The sequence below is a fragment of the Gobio gobio genome (genome assembly GCF_949357685.1).
Source record: "Gobio gobio genome assembly, chromosome: 16".
Classification (NCBI taxonomy): Eukaryota; Metazoa; Chordata; class Actinopteri; order Cypriniformes; family Gobionidae; genus Gobio; species Gobio gobio.
Window position 1 is genome coordinate 32,904,029 of NC_137109.1, and position 27,995 is coordinate 32,932,023.

General features: G+C 37.7%; 2 protein-coding genes across 3 annotated transcripts; one reads left to right on the forward strand and one right to left on the reverse strand.

The window, feature by feature from the left end:
- Positions 1-29: 29 nt before the first annotated feature.
- On the forward strand, positions 30-8,755 carry neil3 (nei-like DNA glycosylase 3). 2 transcript variants are annotated; one of them, XM_079839507.1, is made up of 10 exons: positions 30-275; positions 367-479; positions 1,146-1,277; positions 1,580-1,793; positions 1,914-1,988; positions 2,095-2,261; positions 5,205-5,374; positions 5,466-5,856; positions 8,133-8,295; positions 8,421-8,751. In XM_079839507.1, exons 1-10 carry the CDS (start codon positions 171-173, stop codon positions 8,601-8,603), a joined length of 1,713 nt encoding a protein of 570 aa, XP_079695633.1. In that variant the 5' UTR covers positions 30-170; the 3' UTR covers positions 8,604-8,751. The 2 variants fall into 2 exon arrangements, with proteins under 2 accessions (XP_079695633.1, XP_079695634.1); XM_079839508.1 differs by having other exon boundaries at positions 67-275; positions 8,136-8,295; positions 8,421-8,755.
- Positions 7,737-24,626, reverse strand: aga (aspartylglucosaminidase). Its single transcript, XM_079839509.1, has 9 exons — positions 24,423-24,626; positions 24,181-24,334; positions 15,258-15,370; positions 14,661-14,773; positions 10,118-10,229; positions 9,724-9,799; positions 9,419-9,526; positions 9,159-9,292; positions 7,737-9,068 (listed from the first exon to the last, which is right to left on the reverse strand). The coding sequence occupies exons 1-9, from the start codon at positions 24,553-24,555 to the stop codon at positions 8,968-8,970; spliced, it is 1,044 nt and encodes a 347-aa protein (XP_079695635.1). The 5' UTR covers positions 24,556-24,626; the 3' UTR covers positions 7,737-8,967.
- Between the last annotated feature and the right edge of the window lie 3,369 nt (positions 24,627-27,995).

Here is a 27,995-nt window from a genome sequence, read left to right on the forward strand (position 1 = left end):
CGTGACGCCTGTATTGCTGACGCATCGACGCATGCGCAGATTCGAATTATCTGGCGGGTTCTTTCTTCTGCTCACTTGTTTGCTGGGACAACAACGTTAGCGATCTCTTTGATATTCGATCAGCTTTGTTCGTTGTTTGCTTATGTACAGACTGATAAATACAGTTCGCAATGGTCGAGGGTCCGGGATGCACTTTAAATGGAGAGAAGATTCGTGCAAGAGTTCAAAAGGGACAGAAAGTTTTAGACATACGAGGAAATGAAAGCAATAAATCAGTAAGTGCATGACAGTGCAGCTGATGATGTAGCAGTACTGTGTATATGACATACAGATTAATGTTTACTTCTTGTTTTCTTTGTATTTCAGTCTGATGTCAGTAGTACCAGGAGCTCTTTCCAAAGCTTTATGGGCTGTGAGTTCACAGGGGTGGAGACACTGGGGAAAGAGCTATTCATGTATTTTGGCTCCAGAGCTCTGAGGTTTGTAGTAAACTCAAATTAATTCATTTATGCTTTGTGTTTTAATTTATTATGTTATGTAATGATTTGTTAGAGGTCATGGACCAAATTAAAGTTTCTTTCCCGCTGAAGGCAGATTGAAATTTTCTGGCTTGCTTCCCAGAGCCCTGTTTAGATTTGAAAAGCACTTAAGACATGAAATGATGTTCTGATTTATCATTATAATACTTTGCAGACTGATTTTTTTATAAAGTCATGATAGTCAGGGATAGTCATGAAGAAGTCATAAATATCTATCGTGTATATATAGTCTATAGTATATAATATATACATTTTCCTAGTCATGTTGTGCTCTAAAATATTTAATTGCTTAGATTTTCTTTGCTGAGTTTGCTTTCTAGTAGGCTAGCGTGATTGGCATCAGTCTGTCTTTTGAGGGTAAGTGTCTGTGAGATTGATAGTGTGGCCAATGTTAATACTAGCTAATCTCTTTCACATGGGGCTCAAAGCAGTGTTTAAATCTAAAAGGTGTACTTCACATGCAAATGAAAATCCCCCACGGATATTTAATACATTATAACTGAACATCCTTATCCAGTAATCACAAATGACTGGTAAGGTCATAGAAATTATTTTTTTATAATAAAGAAATCCTTTTAAGTTGACTTTATATGTGTTTTGGTTTAGACTGCACTTCGGCATGAATGGTTCTTTGAGGATAAATCCCCTGGAGAAAGACTTGAAAGGAAAACCCCCAGTGCTGGTTATTCAACTTACCAATGATGCCGTCTGTTTTTTGGACACAACTGTAGAAATCAGGTAAAACTTCTTCCAATTGCTCAAATTATGGTTATAACATTTGTGTTACGGGATAAGTATTACATTTAAATATTACATTCTTGACGCCTTCTGTGTCAATAACTTTATCCTAATGTACATCATGGAGGTGCAGGTTTTAAACGGGCAATTTCCCTGCCGTAGAAACGCTGGCTATGCTGAATTAAATTCGAGACCATCATAGCTCGGTGGGATCCAGACAGCCTGAACTCTTTTCATTTTTACACAGAGCCTTCAAAGATTCTGACTCCTCAGGGAATAGTAATTCTGTTTGCTTCCCTTAGACTCTCTGATGACTGTGAGCAGAAGGTAAAAGCCATGGAGGCTCTCGATATCTGTTCACCAAAGTTTAGTTTCTCTCGGGCGGTGGAAGCTGTAAAGAGGGAGAGTGCGAGAATGCTCTGCGATGTTCTGCTGGATCAGGCCGTCCTACCTGGTGTAGGAAACATAATTAAAAACGAAGCACTCTTCGATAGTGGCCTTAACCCTGCTGTCAAGGTACAATTCGCTTTGTGCAGCACAGACACAAAACTGTCAATATCTCTGTTGGATGTTCCAGCTGAATGAATTGATGCCTTTTAAATATTTTTTTTTATCATTTCTTCTGCTCTTTGAAAGGTCAAGCAGTTGACAAGTGAACAAGTTCATCATCTTGTGAAGATGACACGAGATTTCACACTCCTATTTTATAAGGTATTTTTTTCTCTCTATTATTATTCTGAATCTGGACAATGAATTAGCATTTTATGTTTTCTGTCAGATCTGCGTTCAGTTTTTATTTCTGTTCTTTCCAAAACAGTGTAGAAAGAATGGATCCCCACTTTACAAGCATTACAAGGTGTATAAACGTCCAAACTGTGGCCAGTGCAGTGGAACTGTCACCGTCTGCCGACTGGGAGACAACGGTAGAATGACATATTACTGTCAGCGCTGTCAAACAGGTGATCCAAGTGAAGTGAACATCAGGTTAGCCGCACATCCTCTCATAGCTACTAGGGGTGTAACAATACGCTCATGTCATGATTCGGTTCGATACATGATATACTGATCTTGCAATACTTTGAACAAAACAGCCAAAATGTTGTTTAAAATTTTATTTTTAAAGTATACTTCTAACACATATAGTAAACAGATAACCAAAATCACTGTTCATTAAAATTCAAAATTCACAAAACCATTGTTCATTTTCCTAAGGAGCAGTGAACCGGCTTACAAAAGCAAGAGCTTACAAAAGTAGCACAAACTGTTCTCCATAAAATGTGCAGCACACAGATAGTTGTCGTTGTAGCTCTTAAAGGGTAACTAAACCCTAAACCAACTTTTTTTAGTTAATGATCTGTAATACTGGGGCTTTATTAATGCTGTTCATTGATTCGAGTGTTTTGACATTTGAGTATAAAGTGTTTTAATTCTATAAAATATGGTGTAAAACCGCCAAAGTGCTGCCCTCTTAAGGTTGAACGGTGGCTACTGCAGTTGAATTTTCCTATTGGACGTTGTGGTACATTGTGACGTAGGATGGTACCTCCAACGGTTCACTATCCGCGCCCCTGGCACGAGCTCACCACGCCCTCAGAAATGTTTCCCCCAATCACATGATGAGAACGGCTTCACTCCACTATGAACTGTCATATTACATGAAGTGGAAACATTATGAATGAAACTCACTTGACACATGCTTTAACATTGTATTGAAGAAAATACGGTTAAATAATGAAGTTGTCAGTACACGTCAGGCTTTTCTTGCGATTTTATTGCCGCCCGTCATGTGTACAGATAATTTTCATACATGAGACGCGCTTTCAAACCCTGACACGCAAGTGGTTGCCGCGGACGCAGATAGATTAGGTCGGTTCTCTTGCGCGGCTGCTTCACTAGCATCGTTGGCATCGGGAGTTAACGCAGTTTGAGCAGCGGCTCGCATTGATAAGGCTCCGGGTTTATGTCTACAGACAATCCACCCTCCTCCACTTCAGGTGAAGGTAGGAGAAATGACCGCTCTGTTGCAAAGCTGGCGTCACTCCATTCATTCTCCATCTTTGCGACTCGCGAGTCTGACAGCTGTCAATCAACCCGTCCCTGCGGGTCTCAGGTGCACGCCCTCCGCTCAGCCCCGCCCTCGGTTCGTCCCCTCTGTGTCCGCTGGGCTCTGCCCACTTTTCCAGCATTTTTTGAAAATTGCCAGTGGGTGGAGTTAAGCTCTGAGCAGGGGTTTAGTTACCCTTTAAAGTGGATTCTGTTAAATACTATTATCTTCCTTTAGAGTGGACTTTGTAACCTTGCAGATCTTTAAGCTCAAACAGCAACATTACACACTAACTAAAGTTGAAAAAGTGGAAAAGCATAATAGGACTCCTTTAAATATGTATTTCGTTAAGTAATTATTATTATTTTTAATGTATTTATAAGTAATAAACGTTGAAGCTCAAATGTGTGACCTTCTGGGTTTACCATATTTGATGCTCCATTACCATATAAATTAAAAATGTCTAAACTTTCTTTTTAAGTGAACTATCCATAATACACGCAGGCCCTGTCCCAAATTGCACCCTAAACCCTCACGGTCTTCCTCTGAGTCTGCACTTTCACGACGTAATGCCGCTTTGACTGCCGGAAAGAAGTCTGCCGCGTAACCCGCACCACTGCAGTAGAAGTGCGCATCAAGGGCGCATATCGACCGCAAAATCGACCTAAAATGACAAATGGGACACCCTGCGGTCTCATGGACTTAACGAACACGTGCACGCAGCAGCCATTGTAAGTTCACAAGACCAAAAGTGCACATGAAGTGTGCCATTTGGGACAGGGCCATAGTTTCATTTTTTTATTGCAATACATAGTGACATAATATATAGCGACACAATATATTGTTACACCCCCTAATAGTAGGGTTGGGTATTGAACTACCGAGTACCGATTCACATTCAATCAATCTGTACCAAATTTCGGTACCTGAGAACACATCTGGTGATATAGACTGGTGTCTGTGAATATTAAACCGCAAAAAGACCATATAAATACAAATCATGCATGTCTCTGTGCGAATGAATGTGTAGACATGCGGTTTACAGTCTTTGGGTTTACCTCACACACACTCTCACTCAGAATCGCGCATGAAGGTCGCATGTTTCCATCTCTGCCTCTCATGTGAGGACATGAACGCACAAACGTCATCTCCAGAGCCACTGAGAGTCACTTTATGGGCATTTTACTTGAGAAAAACTACCGTCATATCATAAACACACAGAAACTCAAAGGTATTCACGGCAACTCGTCAAAATAAAAGTTTGGCTAACTTGACAAATAAATTACTGTTGTACAGTAGAATTTAGATACGTCTCAATGTAATAATAATACTAATACTAATGTAGTAATAATAATAAATGATCCAAACTTTTTTTTTAAAGTAATAAATTACAAATTTTCTTCATATAAAGCTCAATTGTGCAGCACTTTGTTTGACAATTCTTTTTTAAATTAAATTAAAAGATAAATTAATGTCTTATGTCTTCATTTGATTACCAGAAAATACATAACACATAATTTGTGGGAAATATTTTCATAGAAATGAAATTAAAAAGAAAAAATATTGTTGTTTTTATGAATTAAATTAAGTACCTGGTAGCCTACTATTTACTAGTAAATATTACAGTAATCAAACATCACAGACAATGGCAGACAGCGACCAGGGCAGCTCTGGCATAATGTCAATAACACTTTTATAAATGACTTACAGGTTCTTTACAGTTATTTATGTAAACGTCCCAAAAGTACAGAAAAAGGTATCGTTACCGAATTTCAGGTACCGGTACCGATACCGGTTAAAATGTGAACGGTACCCAACCCTACCTAATAGCTACCTATTCATATACACACGAGAATCCAGCTGCTGACTCTTTACTTTGACAGTAAACTCCCAACTCGCAACAGTCTGATTGGATGGGCTTATCAGGGAGGAATGAGCAACAATGATGATGTGGCGAAACGAGAGGAGGAAGAGTGGGCGTGTTCCCTTTGCACTCTAATCAACAGGCCAATCAACAAGTATTGTGATGCTTGTATGAGCCCTAGACCGGAGGGTAAGTTTCAAACTTGCATATTTAAAGTAAACATTTTCAAACATGTTTCATATCTAACTAGCTCTCGCTCTCTTTTCTGAGTACCTTTTAGAGCCCAAAAAGCTAGAACATTCACCTTTGAATCGAGACCTGATCCGCTACCCCTGCAACAGTTTTAGCAAACCCCTGCAGGAAATAAAGATGAATCGTAGGACTGCATTTGGGACCACCACTCTAGTCCTAACCAACCTCAGTGAAAAACCTGACTCTCCTACAAGTCCTGCCATTAACCAGGCACACACACCAGAGACAATGGCAGGTCTGAGCACACACGACAACTGGAAGCGGAGTAGTCCCAGTAATGGCGTGAGTGGGATGCAATTCAAAGGCAATGAGCCCTATAAGAGAGAATCTCTAGCAGACCACAGTCAGCCTAACAAGAGATTGAAAACCACGAATGGAGAGCTTTTTGGAGGAAGCATGCAGCGTATCTGCTCCTCAAGGTGAGTGAGTGCAGTTAGTGTTTCATCTATGACAAGATGTATTAGTGAATTACTGTTATTTTTATTCAATAGTCATTAATTACTAAGCCGTTCCAAACCTGTAAGACCTTAGTTCATCTTTGGAACACAAATTAAGATATTTTTGATGAAATCCGAGAGCTCTCTGACCCCTCCATAGACAGCAATTTAATTACCACTTTCAAGGCCCAGAAAGGTAGGAAAGACATCGTTAAAATAGTCCATGTGACTCCAGTGGTTCAACCTTCATTTTATGAACCGACGAGAATACTTTTTGTGTGCAAAAAACTAAGAAAAATAACTTTATTCAACAATTTTGAATGAATTCAGTCTCATACGCTGCTGATGAAGGGTAAACAGTGCAGAGTTCGAATATCGAGTTATACAGCAGAAAGGCGGCTCACCATTGTCTAGCTCCGGCGTCAGCATCACACGCATACGTCAAAACGCATAAGTCACATGGACTATTTTAACGAGGTCTTTCCTACCTTTCTGGATCTTGAAAGTCTTAATTACATTGCTGTCTATGGAGGGAGCCCTCAGATTTCATAAAAAATATCTTAATTTGTGTTCGAAGATGAACCAAGGTCTAGGGCTGTAATCTCCCAGTCGATTTATAGTCCATACGTTCTGGCTCGACCAAAAATCTGATTGGTCGATTTTTTTTTTGCCGCGTTCATTTCATCAGGTGGAAAGCACTAATTGCTAATGGGGGTGTTTTCAGAGCACCCCTGTTTCACAGGTAACAGTCTGTCTTCAGAACACCCCCCTTGTTTTCACTTCTTTTGGATAAGCCCAACCCACTAGAGAAGAGAGACAGATTGAAGTAGGCTACTTTGCTGTTATATTAATTATTTAATTGTGAGAGCGTTTTCCTAGTCAGTCCTCTTCTACCATGTCAACAAAGACGTCAGCATTGTGGCTGCATTTAAAAAAAATTGAAAATAGGAAAAAAGTTGAATGCAAATTCTGCAAGCAACAGTTTGCATATCACAGCTCGATGACAAACATGTCATATAACCTAAAAACGGTAAGCTAACTTGTCTGCGTTAGGTTGCCCCGTCCCTTTTATTATTGTGCAAACTGCAAATTTATTTCTAGTATTATTTATTGGATTTGGGGACTTAATTATTTTATTTCTTATTTGGAGCCTAATGCGCGATGCGCTGTGCTTTGTATTAGTTTTGAGCCTTTGCTTTATTTTTCAGATATGCACTTTATTTCGTTCCTGCTCTTGATCTGGCTTGTTTAATAAATATTCCTTTTTTTATTAAAGTGGACGTGCCTTTTGTGTTTAAGAGTAAAAGCTAATAGTCTATCGTGTCTCAGCCGCGAAGCTGAGCTCCTATGTTCGAGCTGCACAGAGTGGCTGAAATAGTGTCAGTCAGTTTATATAATACATATGACTAAAACAATTGTCTAAATTATGCTGCAGATTCCTCAAAAGTTATTGTGATGATATCACTAGTTGATATGATCACTAGACTAGCTATGATTTCCGAAAATATAGTACTATGATATTGCGCAGGTGCATGTGATGCAACGCTGTCAGAGCCGTCAGACTAATTTCAGTGCAAAATAATTAGGTCAAAAACGATTTCATATATTGCAAATAGCCTACTATTTTTTGTTTATTTATAATTCATTTAGGCAGACAACAAGGCTACCAAGTACTGCGCACAGTGCACAAATAATTAATTTAAAGTTTTTTTTTTCCCTAACGTAATTTTTAGTCTTTTAGTCTTTAGTCATTTCAGGACTTCAGTCGACCAAGATTTTCTTTGGTTGATTACAGCCCTACAAAGGTCTTACGGTTTTGGAACAAACTGAGGGTGAGTAATTAATGACAGAATTTTCATTTTTGGGTGAACTAACCCTTTAATATAACCAAATAAGTATGATTTACAACACGATGCAAGAATATATACTAGTATGAATAAATTTGATAATTCAACTGTCATCATGTATTCACCCTCATGTCATTTCAAACCTGTATGACTTTGTTTATTATGTGGAACATATAAGATATTTCAATTTTTTTCTTTCATACATTGTAAGTCAATGGGGTCCATTGCAAGGACAAATCTTCAAAATATCTTTTGTGTTCTATACAAAGAAAAATATCGTACAGGTTTGAGGGTGAGTATTATTATGACAGTATTTTTGGGTGAACAATTTCTTTATGTTGGATGGCACAATGTAAAATAATAAATAATACATCTGATTTTGAATAAAAGAACATATCTCGCACAACCAAGCAGGGGCACGCAGAGTAATGACGCATCTCTACCCACAACGCCCTGCTGCAATAGTCATCACCGACCATGCACCCTGAGGGTGGTCAATAAGGAAGGAGAAAACAAAGGCAGGCAGTTCTACACCTGCTCCTCACCTCGAGGGACTCAGTGTAACTTCTTTGAGGTAAGACAGAAAATTTAACATTTTGAAACCTATGTAAACTAAAATCTATTTTAATTTTCAAATCTGTTTAAAACTAAAATTGGTGGTTTACACTTTTAATATTTCAACTGTGATTTTTGCAACAGTGGGCAGACCTGCATTTTCCCACGTGTCATCATGGCAAACGGACTCTTATGAAAACCGTTCTAAAACTGGGACCGAATAATGGCCGCAACTTCTACACATGCCCAGTTAAAATGGGCAAGCAATGTAACTTCTTCCAGTGGGCTGAGAACGGCCCTGGCATCTCAATTCTGCCTGGCTGCTGAATCCACAACATGAGTTGGACATCTTTTATTTAAATGTATTCAAATGCTTTTGAAGCAATGCTTGTTTTTCATGTTGAGATGAAACATAAGTGTATGCTTTGTCATAGTAAATCTTTAATAAAAACTCTTTTTGAAATAAAGCATTTCCAATGAACATATTTTCCTGATTTCTGTGGAAACAAGTAGTAGTGCAAGTTAAAAAACATCCCAGAGCTTAATTTATTTCACAGATCTTAGAACAGATTTTTTTAAAAATACATGAGAAGTTGTTGTTTTAAGTTGGACTATGTGAACATTGATCATAAGGCATATAACAATCAAAAAACTTTAAGGAGCATGTAAACATATAACAAAATGCTGGCAATTAAAAGCAATCAACCGTCTGCAACTGAGATTGGTTTGTCTGTGGGTTAACCACCATGAAGGGGAACTGGCTGAACCCAGTACGCTTGTTACAAGCAGCACCTTTGGATAAAACAAATAAGGATTATTATTCTTATAACACTTTTTATACTCATTCTGAATAAGAAACAAACATTAGAGATTATCATTTACCATATCCACCAGTAGTATTGGCACAAATAAGTGCTCCAAAGAAATCGGGGTAGTACTTCTTGATTCTGGAGATGGCCATCCTACAGGCAATTGTGGGTTCGATTCCATTTCTCATCAAATCAACAGCTAGAAAACTTTGCCAAAAAACAAACAAAAGCATTTTATTAAAAGGTTTCTATAGAATAACATTTATTTAATCAATACAGTTTTTTTCTTTTCTGTTGATACGAATAAAATGATCTCTCAAGAATGGTGATTACCTCGGAAGAAAACGCATCATGATGTCTCCATCCCCTGTGGCAGCCGCTCCCCCCGCTGTGCTGTCGGCATAAGCCCCGGCTCCAGCCACTGGTGAATCACCTACACGACTACAGATCAGCATGCATGTACTTTACTAAAGCTCTATTGACAGGGGACTGGAAACCCATTTCTGTCTCGACTGAACAACAGCCAAGCTAAAATCACAGCGAAGTTTCTTGAGGTTCTGTTTTTCTTCTCATTTTAAACACTAATGCTTTCTGACTTCAACAGGACACCTGAGACACTGACAAGCTGTCATACTCACCCTGGTATCTTATGTGTTGCTCCATTGGTGGACGTTGCAGCAGCCACCTGTCCGTTCTTACCAATCACAAGCATTCCTAATGAAAATTACCGGTAAGAATGTAACATCATCTAAGATCATATGCATCAATGAATTGAATCAAGCAGTGGTTTTCAAATATGTCCTCAAGGCATTCAGCCCATTTATCATGCTTCCTGTTCATTATGCAAATTAAAACTAATGAGCTTGATACTCTGTGGACCCATGTCCAAGTCTACATTAAGAAAAACAGATTTCTTTGTCTAAAGACTGATCGTCCATCTATCTCTATCTAGGCTTTGCAATAAATACACATCTATCTATCTAGCTATGCTATGCAATAAATGAACACGTATAACCTTGAGAGGAATATTACCAATTGTGTCATGAGAACTGGGGTCAAAATTGCCCTTCTGTTGCTTTGGCCTCCACGGCTTGGCTTTGGGCTTGTATGGCCCACATGAGTTGGAAGGATCTGGAAAAACATTCTGTAAAATAAACAGACAAAATAAACAACAGATAATGCTTGTGCTTTGATCTGGGACACAGAACAAAGCTGTTTTTTATGACTTTTTTGTGACTTTTCTTGTTACTTCCTGATTTGCTTTATCCACCTTAAAGTTTTCTGGGGAAATTCTGACTTTTGAAAATCTGATTAATATAGCCAACAACCCTTACAGTTTAATCTGAGTATGAAAACACAAAAATGTATTCAGAGCATTGTTTCGCATATTTCCACAGGGCTTTGATTGTGCCAAAAGCAGAGTGTTGGAATCAACCACTGTATTCTTCATAAATCTCACTATGCATTATTCATTGCTTTGTTTCACGGTGCAGATTTTCTTGTCAGTGATTACACTGATATCCTTCCAAAACTTCTTAGCAAAGTCGGCATGAACTGAGGTAAACATGTAAAGCAAGTCTCATAAAGCACAACGAATTCTGGTTATAACCATAAGTTATAACCATAACACTGACTGAAACGTTACAGTTGTGGTCAGAATTATTGGAACCCCTGGTAAATATAATCAAAGATGGCTGTAAAAAATATCTCTGAAGTATATTCATATTGATATTTACATTTTTAGCACACCAGGGTGACTAGGAACATGAAATTGTCTTGTTCCACAGGGGGTGTATTACAGAAACTTTCTATCTTAGGTCTTAATTTAAGATTGTCTTGTTCCACAGGGGGTGTATTACAGAAACTTTCTATCTTAGGTCTTAATTTAAGATATGATAAGTTAATTTAGGATTTTTCACAGTTTCGTATTACAGAAGCAAATCTTAACTTGATTTAGGATTCTTATCCTATCTTACAAAATCTCATCTTATCTGTAGTTAGGAAATCTTAACCCGCTCCATCGAGTTCGGTAATCAACTGTCAGGTCTGTTACCAAGCAACCAACAACGCGCAAACTGCTTCAGAGGTAATCCTAAAATCAAAATGGAAAAACAACGGCGTGCTTTTAATTCCAGTGCGGCAGAAAATGAAATGAAAATTAAAAGGATAAGGCGTAAGCCACTTGAAGAATGAACTGGCATAAAGTTGGTTTGACATTATTAGACGTTCGATATGCGCAAATTTAGGGACCTTCTCTAAAGTTACATCCGACATTGGTATACACATTTCTAACTTCAATAGCATTTGAACGGAATGACTTACAGTATCAAAACCAACTGTAAAGTGTTCATCTAGGTGTCAGTTATGATGCACACATTTGACATATTCCGTTCAAATGCTATTGAAGTTAGAAATGTGTAGGGATCAATGCCATATGTAAGTTTAGAGATGGTATTTAAATTTGCGAACGTCCAGCGTCAAACAAAACTTTATGCCAATGAAGAATGACAGGTAATGCTCCGTGACGGCCATAGACAGTAAAAGAAATGGACACAGCGACCCCATAGACTTCAATAGAGAAAATTGAAGTCAGTAAGAAGCACTCACTTCCTGATGGCTAAGCGTACTGCGCAGCCTCAGAATGAGCTTGACGATGTGATGTGACGTGAGCAACCTGTCTGACAGTTGTAAGTCTTCTAGTAGTTGTGCAAAGTGAAATCTGAATCACCGAATCTTGTAGAGACAGAGAGAGTGAGCAGGAGCAACTTTTGATGAATGAAGCAGGATTTGCGACATCTCTATCGGCGTTTATGCCTCCACGCCCCCCCGATTGCCTCATAGACAGTAAAAGATTGCTTCAATCGTTAGCCTATTTTTTACAAAAACGGCTTCTACGGGGCGATAGTGAAAGATACAAGGTAATGGAGCATTTTATACATTGTCGTGTTTGTTTAGAAATAAACAATGGACAAATGGAGTCTTTAAACGCCTCAGTTGTAAAGATATTCGCTGTCAAAGTGAGGCCAAAATGAATGGTAGTCAATGGGATGCTAACAGCAGGTGATGGCTTGGTTAGCAATGGCTGCCCCTATGGAAGGTACGCTTTCCGGGGGTTGGATTACCTCCTTGGTGACGGCTCGTTGGCCTCTGTAATGTGGGTCGCAATTCGTCAACTAACTGCAAAATCATGTGTCGTGGGAGTCTGTAATTATTTATCAGCATTTTATCAAAGCACAGCACATCCTCTGGGTCCTCCAAAGGTATCTCCACCATCAATTATCGCTGCTCTTCATCTTATATATTTATAAATGTAACGCTCTCGAAAAAGGCTTTTTTTTTCTCGAAAAAGACTGATTTTTACCGTTGGATTTCACAAAGGTTTGAAGTTAGGACACCAGTGGGGTTCTCCTAAAGTTAAGACAGCTTTTAGGATTTTTTGTCGAGTTGGGTATTACAGAAGCATCCTGTTTCCTATCCATAGTTAAGATAAGATTATGCACTTAAGAAATGTCATTCTGTAATAGCTTTTGTTCTAAATGCGGTCCTAACTGAAATTGCCATGGTTACCAAACAGATAAGATGGGATTCTAAAGTTAAGATGTTTCTGTAATACGCCCCCAGGAGTATAAATATGAGGAAACACTAAAGCCCAATTCCCTTCATTTTTCATCACAAAACCAAAGAATATAGTTCTGATGTGCAGCAAAAGATTGTTGAGCTTCACAAAATAGAAAGTGGCTTTAAGAAAATAGCTAAAGAATTGAAGATTCCCATTTCCACCATCAGGGCAATAATTAAGATCCACTAAAGATGTTACAAATCTGCCTGTGTCTATATCGGCCTAATGCACGGTGAGGAGGAGAGTTTGAGAGGCCAAAGACTCTCCAAGGATCACAGATGGAGAATTGCAGATATTAGTTGAAACTTGTGGTGCTGTTTGATCATTTTTGTAGGCTTTCTGACCCCAAGTTGTTTGGAATCCTGGGGAGCAGTTGGGGGTTCGATGCCTTGCTCAAGGGTCTCTCCTCAGTCATGTTATTGAGGGTGAAGGAGAGCGCTGGTCATTCACTCCCACCACCGACAATTCCTGCCGGACATGAGATTCGAACCCGCAATATCATGTTGCAAGTTCGACTCTCTAACCATTAGGCCACGACTGCCCCTACGAAAACATTTTCTCAGGGTTTCAAGAAAAATAACTCAGTAACTTTGTTTTGGTAAGTATTTTTCTGCAAGCATGTGAAAAAAAGAGCCGCTCAGATTTCTCTCCCCTTCTCCGGCGCGACACTGGTCACGGCAGTAATTAAAGGGAGAGCGCTCACTTTATTACAGTTTATTGGAGTTGATTTACGGATATATAGGTAACAAGTTTATTAAGCGTATGAATGGGTATACTATTTATTAAGTGTATGAATGAAAAAAAAATTTTGTAGGGGCAGTCGTGGCCTAATGGTTAGAGAGTCGAACTTGCAACAGATTGCAGGTTCGAATCTCATGTCCAGCAGGAATTGTCGGTGGTGGGAGTGAATGACCAGCGCTCTCCTCTACCCTCAATACCACCACTGAGGAGAGACCCTTGAGCAAGGCACCAAACCCCCAACTGCTCCCCAGGCGCTGCAGCAATATGGCTGCCCATTGCTCTGGGTGTGTATTCACGGTGTGTGTGTGTGTGTGTGTGTGTGTTCACTACTGTGTGTGTGCACTTGGAATTTGTTCTCTGCATTTAACCCATCCAAGTATGGGTCACCATACTTGGCCACACGTCACTTCACTCACTCACTGACAAAGGTCTGTATATATTTGTTTACTATTAGTTGTAAGGAGTGTTTCTGACATGTTCTGTTACTGCATAAGCTATTGAAGCTCCGCCCTCTTCTAGAAAGCCAGCCAAGGAACACCAGCTCATTTGCATTTAAAGGGACATACACAAAAACTGTGTTTTTGCTCGCCCCAAAAAAGTGGCAATTTTAACAGGCTATAAAACAGGGTATTTGAGATAAAACTTCACAAACACACTCTGGGGACATCAGAGATTTTACATTTTGTAAAAAGGGGCATATGTCCCCTTTGAATATACTGCTGGATCTTTAAGGTTGTGGGCCTATTTTTTGCTGGAGCTCCAGGACCTCTTGCTCAGAGACATGACATGGATTCTAGAAAATAAAACAATCTAAACCTGACCGGTTCTGCTAGAATTCTTAGAATGGGCCGTGGATGGATCTTCCATCGGTCCAATGTTCCAAAAATCAACACACAAATGTGTCACTGAGCACAAAATGAAGCTTTTGCCATGGCCGTCCCAGTTCCCTGAACTGAATATATATATATATATATATATATATATATATATATATATATATATATATATATATATATATATATATATATATATATATATATATATATATAAAAATCTTTCAAAGGTGTTTGGTGCATTTTGAAGTATTTCGAAACGGTTTATCAGCCACAGATCATCTTCTAAACCCATGTTTGAAGTTGCCAAAGGTGCTTCAGAACATAAAAGGTAAACCCTGCAGTGATGATTACACCGAGGTTCCTGGTTTTAGGGACTTACCTTTCTATAGTTGGGTTGACAATTCTGCTGCAACCACTTGGAGAAAATAGCTATTGATTGGTTAGCTGACAAGTCCTCAGACCTGAAGCCCATGTTTTGTGCAAAGATTGTGGCTACATGAAGACAGAAAAAAGTTTATTTTCAGTTCTACCAAACTTCATATAGCAGGGGAGATTTGAACAAACTGAATAACATAGTAGAGCTGATTTGAAATAAACATTAGATACCGGAAAGAGCAAAGATGGAGCAGGGGAGGCTTACTCAGCCTTTTTTATTGTAATGTGGATGTTATGCAGTCATGCATTCAGAAAGAAAGCTGTTTTAGTATTCTATAATTCCTTTTAATTAAGAGAGCAGATGGAATTAATAGAATGGCACCACATTATAGATGGAATTACAAAGTGTAAAGGGATGTATACTTTAAGCTGATATAAAATCTAAACAGGCCTCCAGTGTCTACACATAATTTAGAGAAAGAAAGTTAAAGAGAGCTTTTTAATACACAAATCGCCCCATCTGTGATCACATTTTTTCCACAGCTAAACCCTTTACTTTACCACTGAATTGCAGCCACATGAATGGAGTGACAATTCCTACCGGACTCGCCCACTATGAAGGTGTGCTCTGTGTATTCCATCACGGCTCGGGCGACACCCACAGCATTTTTGACCCTGCGTAGGTCTGCCACTGCCCCCACTTCCATTGTGTCTCTGAACATGAGACATATAGCAAACAAAAACAGAATAAATGTTAATAATGTGACCCTTTTTTTTGTCCACATTAAAAGATTCTTGGACACTTTTTACAGTGCCTTCATTCATGTTTTGCATTCAAAAATAATTGTATTTATAGATGCTATTGTTTTTGATGTAATCAATTTACTGTATCAATTCATTTGCATATTTTACAATAACTGCAAACTAAATTAATTGCAGGTGTTAGCGTGCAAGTCACTCTCTCGCTAATATACCTGATGATTTTGTCGTTACTTAAAATGCAATTTATCATTAAGCAAAAAACAGAAAGCACAAGCTTTTGTGTCAGGTTGTTATGTTGTAATGCTCAATATAACGGTAGAAATGTTTGTATAACCACCCGCCGGAATCAGAAAGGTTCCTGATTCTCAATCGATTTTTTGATTGGTTAAAATGAATGTGAAATATCTAATGTTTTTCCGTTACATTAAAAAAAATGTAAATTGTTAAAGACCTCGAAGTAGAAAGTCGTAGCCGCTTTGAAAGTCAGTGGATGATTAGTTGTTGTTTTTTTGTGCAGGCAGCCTATCAGTAATCACTCTTGTAGGATCACATGAAGTTAAATGATTTCCAAGTATTTTTTTAACACTAATCAATTGATGGCAAAATAGAAGACGGCAGTTCCCAGACTCAGTGTGCGCAACCATGGTCATACTTAAAAGTTAAAATTCAGAAGAGCAGACGTGGATAAGTCTGAAAAAGTGCGACGACACAAAAGTGCACAGAAAGCTGCCTCTCAGACGCCAGACCACAAGTACTGAATTTTAGTTCTACTAATTCTACTAAAATCTTATTATAGACTAAAACTAAAACAATTAAGATGCCTAAAATGTTATAGTCAAAAGACTGACTAAAACTAAATCAAAATTTGCTGTCAAAATTAACATTGGTATGAAGTATGATTGGTCAAATGATTTTTATAGATTTACCCGCCAAGTTGCCATAGCCTTGTGGATCCAGCGCTAACGCATAGGTAACGTTCGACAATGATGTTAGTTAGCATGCAAAAACGTAGTTAGGCTAATAATGTTAACTGAAGTCCTTTCAGAAATGTTTTTTACATAATCCTATCAACAATTACACAATGTAGAAGCCTTTCTTTTCTAGTATGATTTTGACTTTGATAAGAGCTTTGTAACTTTTAAACAAGTATTTAAATGAGTGCAAGGTATGCTAGCATGTCGGATGGAGCATGACTGGCTTAAACCACCATGATGGAACAGCGTGCATTCATACAACAATGCAACAATAATAAAATAATGCGTTTACTTTTACTTTTGATACTTAAGTACTTTTAAAAGCAAGTACTTCTGTACTTTTACTTAAGTAAAAATCTATCTTTACAACTTTCACTTGTAATTGAGTAATATTTAACCAGTATTACTTTTACTCAAGTAATGGAGTTGTGTACTTTGTCCACCTCTGTATATATATATATATATATATATATATATATATATATATATATATATATATATATATATATATATATATATATATATATATATATATATATATATATATATATATATATATATATATATATATATATATATATATATATATATATATATATAAACAATTCTTATTTTATTATGGAATATTTCAGTATTTATTATAAATGATTTATCTGTAGAGATCAATATTTTTCATTCACGTGATCTCCGAATCTTTAATCAGTTACTTCCCCTCGTTCTTGCAATGACATCTCAGCTGTGAAATTGCATAATTGAGTAGGTATTATTTTGAAAAATTAATTTCTTCTCGACTGCTCAAAAAGTATGTTGTATAGTATAAATGTGTGTAGAATGAATGTAATCTGGACGTACTACATTCACCATGCTGTCATTTTCACGTGACCTACCAGCGTTAGTTGCGACGCTTCACTGTAATTCACAAATCCCTCATGGGACAGTGTCCATCGTATGCACACTTCAGAATCTCGCCAAAAGTAGTAGGGCAGGTACTTTTTTGCACTCTTTGAGGAGTACATACTTATATTGTTAGATACTTTTTTTCACCTACTATACTAAGGAAGTATGCCATTTCGGAGGCAGCTCTCTTCTCTTCTCTGATGATGTTTTTTTTCAGCAGTTGGGTGGAATAACCTGACACTCACTTTACATATTAAGATTCTACATAATACCTATGCAACCAACTCCCAGATTGCTTTTGTTGATTTTCCCCGGGCGCCACAGCAAAAAAAAATGGCTGCCCACTGCTCTGGGTGTGTGTTAAACACTCTTTCAAAGTTGAGGAAGAAACTTTGCTTAATTTATTCTACCATTGCAATCAGGCCATACCTCTTTGGGATAACTTGAGTTGTTATCCTTCTCCTTTTATAAAATGTGATTTAAACTTTTCGTTGAAAGATATATTTTTTCTGGCAGTGACCATGCTATTGATCTTGTTGTTAATTTCTTTGTGTTGCATTGTACATTTTTTATTCACAAAAATACATTTCTAGACTTTATCTAATTTGATGTCTTTCTAAAATTTCACTTATTTGTAAAATCTCTTAAACTTACTGATAACAATAAGAACAACACGTTTCTTAAGAATTATGATCACTTCTTTCTTATTGGTTGAGGTGCCATTGTTATTTGTCTGTATTTATTTCTCTTTTCTTCTTCCTTTCCCTTTACTTTTCATTTTATATTATTGTATTTCAATGCAGTGCTGTTTCTTTTCTTGCAATAAAAAAAAAAAAAAAACTGACACTCACATGAGATTACAGCCATATCAAATCACAAAGATACAATGATCCGATCAATTCCCGTTAGACAAAATCAAGGCCCGCCCTACATTTTTCCTAATTCGAAAAGCCATTTCAGGGGACTATCGCAACTTGTTTTTAGTCTATATTTTGTTATACATTAACCCTTAAACAGGCAATGTTCACCACAGGATACATAGACTTTAGTCTCTTGTAGGAGGCACGAAAAAAATAATTTTTCATCCAGTACTGTTGTCAGTATAGTTGAGTCTGTTTGGAGTATGTGGATCATGTGACTTTGTTAACATTTTCTGTGTTCATTTTGTCAGTTTGATTTAAAGCTAACATGTCTGCCCATAATGCTGGACATTATGATTTGTAGAAAGTTGGCATATATTAAAGGCGGCATGAAATTAAATTTTACAATTCGTATTTTTATATTTAATATTGTAGTGTTTACTATAACTGATTTATCTGTGCACTTCATTATTTTTTAAAAAATAATTTAGCCTTATAATCTTTAATCAAATACGTTAACTTTCCCTCCCCCATGAAATTACTTCTCTTCTCTCCCGGTCATGTGCTATGGCGCAAGGGCGGGGTAGGTTCTGTGCACGCGTGTAACGTTACCGAACGGTTTCCGGGTGCAATCTTTAACAGTTCACAGTAGGGTGACCACCATCAAACAAACCAAATGTGGGACAATTACTAAGTTTGCGTGGGACAATGTGGGACATGTTACCGACACTAAAACATAACCTGAAACTGTTACACAATGTCTATCTAACTTAATAAAAACATATGTATTCTGCCTTTCAGATGATAAAAATACTTTGTTCTTTAGTCCCTTCCAGAAAACACCATTACATCAATGTAACATTGTACATGTCATTTAAATTCAACATCACTGAGCCCAAAGGCAGCAGGCATCAGATCCAGGGCCGGCCCGTGGCATAGGCGGAATAGGCAAATGCTAGGGGCGCCACTCATCTATAGGGGCGCCAAAATGTTTTACTGATACTATTTTATTAATATTAATTTGAAATATTACCAAATAAAGCGCAAAAAAACGTAACTAGTCCCCGCATCTTCCCGGTCCGCCTCATCAACCCCCCCCCGCCGATCTACTTGAAGTGCGTCAGAAATACAACGCGCGATCAGTTTATTGTTAGGGGAATTTGTTGTGTCGCGTCGCCTCTCGCCGCATCCAATGCAGACATGGTTGCTTTCATTTTTTAGGGTGCTTGGCCGTTCGCGCCAGGTGTTGACACGGTGTAAGTTGCCTGATTATTTATGACGGATGGCCGAATTGAAGTGTCTAAAAAAAAGACAGAAGCCCTCTGATGCAGGGAAGATAAGGGATACACTCTTCTTACGTAGTATTTGTGTCTTGTTTCTAGTCTAAATATCTAAAATTCCTAAATCAAGGTTGAAGGTGCATTTACTAGATAAGCTAAATGACAGAAGATAGTTTCTAAATTTCTTGTTTTCTTGAAAATAAAATCTAAATGAAGTGAGTTTTTGCTTAAAACAAGCAAAATTATCTGTCAATGGAGTGGAAAAATAATCTTGTTTCTGATTGAAATCTTGTTTCTGTCCCAAACAGAAATAAGATTATTTTTCTCACCCCATTGGCAGATAATTTTGCTTGTTTTAAGCAAAAACTCAAGACATTTTTATGCACCTTGATTTAAGAATTTTTAGATATTTGGACTGGAAACAAGAAAAAGATTCTAAATAAGAAGAGCATTTTTTGCTGTGTAAAGACAGAAGTAAAGGGATGTAGGCAAATTAGTTGAACAGTTAATGAACAGTTTATTTAATTGCATAGTAGTAAAATACTAATGTTTGCTAATTAATTCCAGTTATTTTTACCTTAAACTTTATGCAAGCAGCTGTTCTGGGTTCTCCAGAGGTCACAGCCAGTGTGATTTTGTAAAAAATAAATAATATAAAAATATTAAACGCATGTAATATCACTTTTTTTAATAGCCTAATGTTTTTACTCTGCAGTTGTGCAGTTTTAAGGGGGTGTATAGCAATTTTAAAATGTATTTGCCAAAATTAGTAATGATATTTATATACAGGTTTATTTAAAATGGCAACATTTTATGTAAAATTCACATTAAATATCAAAATTTCTCAGTTGAATTCCTGGTGAAAGCATGAATGCTCATAGTTTAGTGGAAGATTGCTGCCATCTACTGGAAAACAAACACTTTTGCTAGTTCTCAATGAATAGTTTGTGCATGAATGTTAGATGCAATTACTCTTGCTATTTGTGTTTAGGCTGAAATGTGGCATAGGTGTAATATTTGTACAGTTTTACTATCATCAGCCTTTAACAAATAAAAAACAATAATAATATCATGAACATAATGATGGGGTAGAATGGACTGGACATCATATAAAACAACAACAACAATAAAAATAAAACATCAATGCATTACAAAAATAAAACAGTACGAGTGTTTCCACAATTTGATAATGTGTAGTGCTAAACCTTGATACAAGGGGCACCAAGTAAAATCTTGCCTAGGGCAGCAAATTGGTCAGGGCCGGCCCTGATCAGATCTGACCAAGTCCAATAATGAACAAATAAAATATAAAGCAACATGAAATTAGTTCATTGACAGTCTTATATATTATATTATATTATATTATATATTAAGAATATAACCAATTTACCGAATTATCCATTCGTTTTCTACATGGAACAAATCCGCTCCACATTTTGACTGACAGCCGTCAGAACCAACTAGTGACTGTGTTTACTCCTTTCTTTTCAACCATTGGATAGGATTTTAAAAACGGCTGTTGTTGTATTTGTGAAAGGCGGGATACTTCTGACGAAGCGCTGTTAAAAATGTCTAGGTGAAAAACGATGCCGCAAAAAGAATAAATGAAATGCTTTCTTAAAAAGGCAAAAGAACGCATGCATGTCTTCTTATGATAATTAAAAACCAACAGACTGATGAAAATGCGGGACATTTTCTCAATATGCGACGTGCGGGACAAGGGGTGAAAATGCTGTGCGGTACAACGCAAAGCGGGACGGGTGGTCACCCTAGTTCACAGTCGGCTTGTTTTAAGCGCGGAACACACTTCAATCAGATTTCCCACAGGAACATAAAGTATTCAGTCCATTTAATCACGAAATTCAAACGATAAATGCCGTTTTGATGCTCTATGTGGCGTGACTGGTCACTGATCACAGTTCAAGCGGCCGTGCGACGCGCATAGCGCGTGAACGCGATTATCTGTGAAGGCGATCGATCATCTCTTACTAAAGAATAAACATGAATGACCATCTGAAGGTGTGTTGAGGATACATTACAACTTACTGTCATGGATATATGTGGTGTAATCGCTAAATCAGTGTTTCAACAGCGGAAAGACGTCAGTATTGTAAACCTAAACAATGTCATGTAATGTTAGCATCACATTTACCTCAGGAGTCATTCAGTGTCCACAGAATTTTATTCACTAGAGAGATGAACTCTTTCACTACGCTCTATATTAGCCTATATATTCATTATATTCTACTTAACCTGTTTGTGATGTCTTGATTATTTCATGCATGTTAAATAAACCTGTCATGAAAATGACAGACACTGTGTATAAATTATTATATTTCAACAACGAATTGGAGAAAATAACTATTTTATAATTAGATTTAGAAGTTAATGCAAAAACTGTCTTATGTGAAGTTTACATGTTTGCATAGGCTACAATGTGTTATTTGAGTGTTGATTATAATACCTAAAAATAAATTGCAACTGAATTTAGGCTAATAGTTTGGGCTCTATTTTGTTAACCTTTAATATTAATGTGCAAGTAAGGGCTCCCTATATAGTTTACAGAAATATCTTCAATAAACTTTTAGATATTAATTAAATTCATTCAAGGACAGACACTTTTTTTCTTCTTCAGTAAACCACTGTTAAATATAAAAAATAAATAATAAGCAATTTTGTAAAACTGCTGTACCGAACCGTGATTTCAAAACTGAGGTACGTACCGAACCGTCAGTTTTGTGTACCGTTACACCCCTACTGTCAGTCTTTTATTTTTTGTGTCATGCGTCACAACACTTCCTTGAGTTCCAGGCGTTTCCGTGTTGTAAATAAAATAATTTTTTAAATATTAAATGTGTCATTCTCTTTAAGTCATGCTCAGAAATGTCATTTGCATATTAAACCCCTCCCCCTAATTTTTTTTCTAATTTCAGAAGCCGTTTCACTCGGATATACGTCACAATAAGGAGAAAAAGACGATCTCAACTTCCATTTCACGCCGACTTTAATCGTACTTTTGTCTGCAAAAAATGCTATGCGCCTGCTTATATTAACTGTGAACATTGTCGTAAGATGTTGAAATAGAAAATGAAGTCATATGTTGATCATTCTGTTATTTACCGCATTTTTGAAAAGTATGTGTCCCCTGAAATTCATTCGATACCAGATTAGGGTATTAAAAAAAAATCCACACTATTGACAATAGGACTGGGAAAAAAATATTGATTTCTCGATTTTAATCGATTCTCACTTTTACAAAACAATATCGATTCTTAAATCCCAAGAATCGATTAGTCTACTTTTTTACGTAATTCAAAACCATAAAACCGTTTTGGCACTGTGGCATGAGATCGCTCTGCCGCAGCTCAGCTCAAAGGAACCAGCAGATGAACGGATCTTCTCTTCCGCCTTAATACCAGTAACAGCGTGAAATAAACACGAATGAGCTTCTGAAAGTGTGTTAAAGGACACAGGACAACTTACCGAAATCTGTATAATGTCACATAGAATCGCTCAATCAGTGTTTCAACCGCAGAAAGATGCAAGTAGAACGGCTTACAAGTAAACAATGTCACGTAAAGTCATTACCTCAGAAAAAACATATCCAGTGTCCATAAACTCGTTAGTCAGCAAGAAAAATTAACTCTAGAGAGGAGCATTTAGCTAATTATATGCACCACATTACATAGGATATTCATTGTCAATGTTCCTCAATATTTAATAAATCTGGCAAGTTTTTATGACAGCCACCCTTTAAATGTTTATATTAAAAAAAACTAATTGGAGTAGAATTATGATAATGTAATTGTAAAGTTAATATTATAACTTTATTATTATATTTAAAAAAAAACTTAGTGTCATTTAAGTGTTTGTATACAAATCTGTTAATTTTTACCTTCAATATTAGTAGGCTAATGTAGTATCAACTGACTCCCATAGTTTACAACATTAGTTCAGAGATTTGTTTTCCTTGAGAAAATTGTCCATGTATTATACCTGATACATATCCAAAATAATCCATATTGAATTGAACCGAAAAGAATCGAAAGCTTGTGAATCGAAATCGAATCGAATTGTGAAATTTGTGTCAATACCAAGCCCTAATTGACAATGAATGGTGTCTCAAGGTAAACTGGGCTCCCTGTACTGGTCACTGCATTTTTGCATTCCGGGGTGAGGGGTGGGTTGTGGGGGCGCCAGTAGAAATCTTGTCCCAGGGCCGGGGCCCTTAGCGAAGATCCTTATAGGCCCTCAGGGCCCCCTATACACAGTGCCCTTTCTCAATCTATGTATTTTGAATAAAAAAATTGTGGAACAACAGAATCGAAGGTAACGCAGGTATGATGTCATTGATAGGCAACGCACATACGCACAGCCGTGTCCTCGTTAAAATTGCTTATTTCTCTGGATTTAAACATTCTTTGTAACACTTGGGATAATGTAAGTACCCAAGTCAATGAAACATTGTTCTACTGGTTTTTAGATATTTGAATAAAAAAACAAAACAAGTCCAGATTATAAAAAAGTGAGATGAAAATGATTTTTTAATTATCATTTTACATGCTTGTCTGTTTTAGGTTTAAGGCAGTACAACTGTACTTTTGACATGGTACATCCATAAAATTATTATAATTTAATAGTTTTTTATTATATGATTTTTATTTGTTGTATAATATTATTTTTTATTTTTGTGGGTAAATGCCTAGTTAAGCATAGCCTACTGACATACAGTAAGTATATGCCTACCCTACCCATTCATGATCATCGCGTCCAGGGTGGTCTCTCCGCGCTCATCCGGGCTCCCGCCGAACCCTACGCTGCCATCACACTGCTCGAACTCACACTGCGCGCAGCCCCTCTCCACCGCGTCCAGAACCGAGCCACCCTTCTGAAGCGTGCTCCAGGCTACAGAGAGAGAAACCACCATAGAAGATTAAAGTCTAGACACATTCCTCGGAGCTCATATATGGCGCAGTCATGGTTAATGTCTCACCTGCGCTAGCTGCATTCTTAAAATGCCAAGTGTTGATCACTAAGGGGAGAGCAGCTTGATTTAGAGGAACCAAACAAATGATGGCGAATACTATTTGGACCATATTAAAATACTCTATAGACATATAATACATTTCGTTCACTGTATAAGAAAGAGCATCCTGATCACGAGATCTGTCATGCAACAATTCACATCCGTGTTTTGTCACGTGACACAGTTATGTTAATGAATATTTAAAGGGACCGCGCAGTGTACAATGGCTGCGTCCGAAAACCAAGGCAGCTGACTCGTTAGCTCCTATAGCCTTATCAGACAATGGCTTTTAAGGCAGCGTATATGCATGAAGGCACCTCACAAAAATAATTTAGGACAGACTTCTTAGGCAGTGTAACCGTTTAATGATCTACAGCAAAATAGAGAGAGCTTTGGTGAGAACTAAAAAAATATTTAATTACTGCATTAGTAATTTCTCACTAGAAAAATGAAAATGTTGGTAAAAAAACCGTACATTTACACACAAACTGACCAGCAAACGCAACTTTCGGACGCCATCTTTATTTTCTAGCTCAACAGTCACAGAATGGAACACATAGGATTGTGGGATAGCAAAGGCAGGGAAGAATACAAATGTGCTGCCTTCAAAAGTGTTCCAAATTATTATGCAAGTAACATATCAGCAGGATTTCAGTACATTTAAACATTCAGATTTTAGTTTTTCAAAGAAAGTGTTTGTTTGTTTTATTTCTCCATATCTTTTTAGATAACTGCTATCAATCTCACACAGGTTTGTTAAATAGTTTGTCAGGTCTACTTTGTTGCTGCCACATATTTTTTTCACATCAACTCGATGTGATGTCGCTAAAACTACATATTTTTATCGTTAAAATTACATATTTTCTCCTAATAATGACGTTGATGTGTACAAATTGTATCCACATTAGAGAATGTATAGAAAAAGTATGTACGAGCATATGTGCCTTTATCAAACTTCAATGTTCGAAAATCAGAAGCAAACAGCGTGAAATATATTCCGCCGCCTGTATCAATGGCAGTGCCCATAGCACGAGATTGTTGTGATTTATTGTACAATTCATCACAGATAGCCTCATCTAAACCAAAATTTCTGAAACTTTTTGGGGCCATGGACTAATTATCCAAGCAGCGATTAAAGTTATTGTGTGTGGGAGTAATGATGAACATTTAGTTAATTACTGTTCACCTGTCGGGTTGTATCCTGTCCCTGCGTATGTGCGAGGGGATGAAGGGAGAAATGTTTGAATTTGCATGGTCGTTACAGTTTTTTGACCACTTCGTTATTTTGGCTTGGATTTTCGTTTGTTGGAATTATGAACTGAATTTAGAAATGCTTTTGAAATGAAAAACCTTCCAAAAAGAAACGTTTACAGTTGGTGTAGAAATACATTTTCAAACAGTTTTATTGCTGTTGTGCTTTTTGCAGCATGGGATGGTGTGTTGTCCTGAATGAAAATCCTTTTTTTCCCCAGAAGGCACTATCCTTTTAGGATGCTATTTATCGATTATAGCTCTGCTTTGCATCCCTCATAAACTCACCCACAAACTGTTTGTAATTGGACTACATCCCACACTCTGTGACTGGCTCCTAGACTTTCTGACTGGCAGACCGCAGGACCTCAGCATAACAAACATTGGCACCCCACAGAGGTGTGTTCTTAGTCCCATCCTCTACACACTGTTCACACATGACTGTGTCGCCTCCCACAAGGACAACACCATCCTAAAGTTCGCTGACGACACCGTAGTGATAGGACGCATCACTGGCGGGGATGAAGCAGCCTACAGGAGGGAGGTGGCCAGTCTTGTAACATGGTGTGAGGACAACAACCTTCCTCAACACGGACAAGACAAAGGAGATGATAGTGGATATGAGGGAAAAGAGGAGAACTCATCAGCCACTGCTTATCCGAGAGCTTTAAAGGAACTGTATGTAAGAAATGTATTTCAATTCATCATAAAATGGCCCTGATATGTCACAAGACATTAAGAAATCATGTTAATTTCAAATACTTATATCACTGACAACGGTTGTCCGGCCAAGATATTGTCATTTTAAAAGTGAAGTTGCAGCCCTCAACTGATGTTGATGTTGACATGTTGTGTTTTGGCCTGAAGCGCCACCCTCCAACTGTCTACCAATCACGAAGTCCGTAGTGTTTCTGCATTCGGGTTGCCAGCTCTGCTCTAGTTACCAAAGCTGCAGCTACAAACTTTTTAGATAAACAATGTCTAACTTTACGAAACCTAAACGACCTCGTTATGAATCAGAAAAACGTTGTGACAGTGTCCGAAATAAAACAAGGATTTGTATAAGAGATGCCTTTGAAAGAGGGAGACGGCTGAAAACGGAGAATAGTTTGAAGACTGATGCCAACGTTGCTAATTTTCTCCCGGACAGGTAGGGTTCATCTATGTTTGGCTAACTTGTACTTAATGTAAATGGACATTTCAAATATTCATGACAGTTGAACAAAGTTATGCATGTTTGTGCAAAGTAACGTTAGGTTAGCGCAGATGGAGGAGGTGGGTCATTGAATTGAAAAGGTAACGTTAAGGAATTGTTTGGTAAATAAAAACGGCGAGTCGTAATTGCTAACATTAGTAATGCATTATCAGAGCCCGTTTCTCTGTCATTATGCTGGGACGCTGAGGAAAACAACATTAGCACTCCTATTATGGCAATGTGAAAATGTATTTGAGACAGTAGCCTAACGTTACCTCAGTAAAAATTATTCCTCATTCGTTCTTCGCATATATAGTGGACAAAACATGCTACAAGTTGACCTGTATGACAATTGCTAATGTTATTTAGCTTTGCTGTAATTTTACTATAGTATTTTTTCATGTGGGAATGTACTGTCACATACGAGCGTTCATATTTACGATTATATTTGGCTGATCGCCATTAGTACATTTTTGCGATTCATAATTACTTCACAAAACATCGCTCTTGAAGCATAAACATAATTAACAGAAAGAAAAAAAACCTTGTCACTTGCCATTGAAAGCTCGTAGCAGCCTACGTTCCTGCTGGATCCTGCAGCCTATCTGGCAGCCTCGAGTCAGGGGAGGGGGAGAGGGGATACACCGCTCAACAGTAATTTGAAAGTGATTGCAGTACAAGTTTTGGCCACAGTCCTACATACAGCTCCTTTAAGTTGAAAGGGTGAGTAGTTTTAAATATCTGGGGGTCCACATCAGTGAGGACCTCACCTGGACACTCAATACCACCCAGCTGGTTAAGAAGGGACAACAGCGGCTGGACTTCCTGAGGACGTTTGGCATGTCGACTAAGATCCTCAACAACTTCTACAGCTGTGTTGTGGAGAGCATCTTGACCAGCTGCATCACCGTGTGGTATGGAAACACTGTGAGGGACCGCAAACGTCTGCAGAGAATTGTGAAGACTGCTGAGAAGATCATCAGGACTCCACTGCCTTCTCTGCAGGCCATCATCGCAGAGATAGAAGTGTGAAATGCAGGACTTCTAGATTGAGGAACTCTTTCTACCCCTCAGCTATCAGACTCTTAAACAGA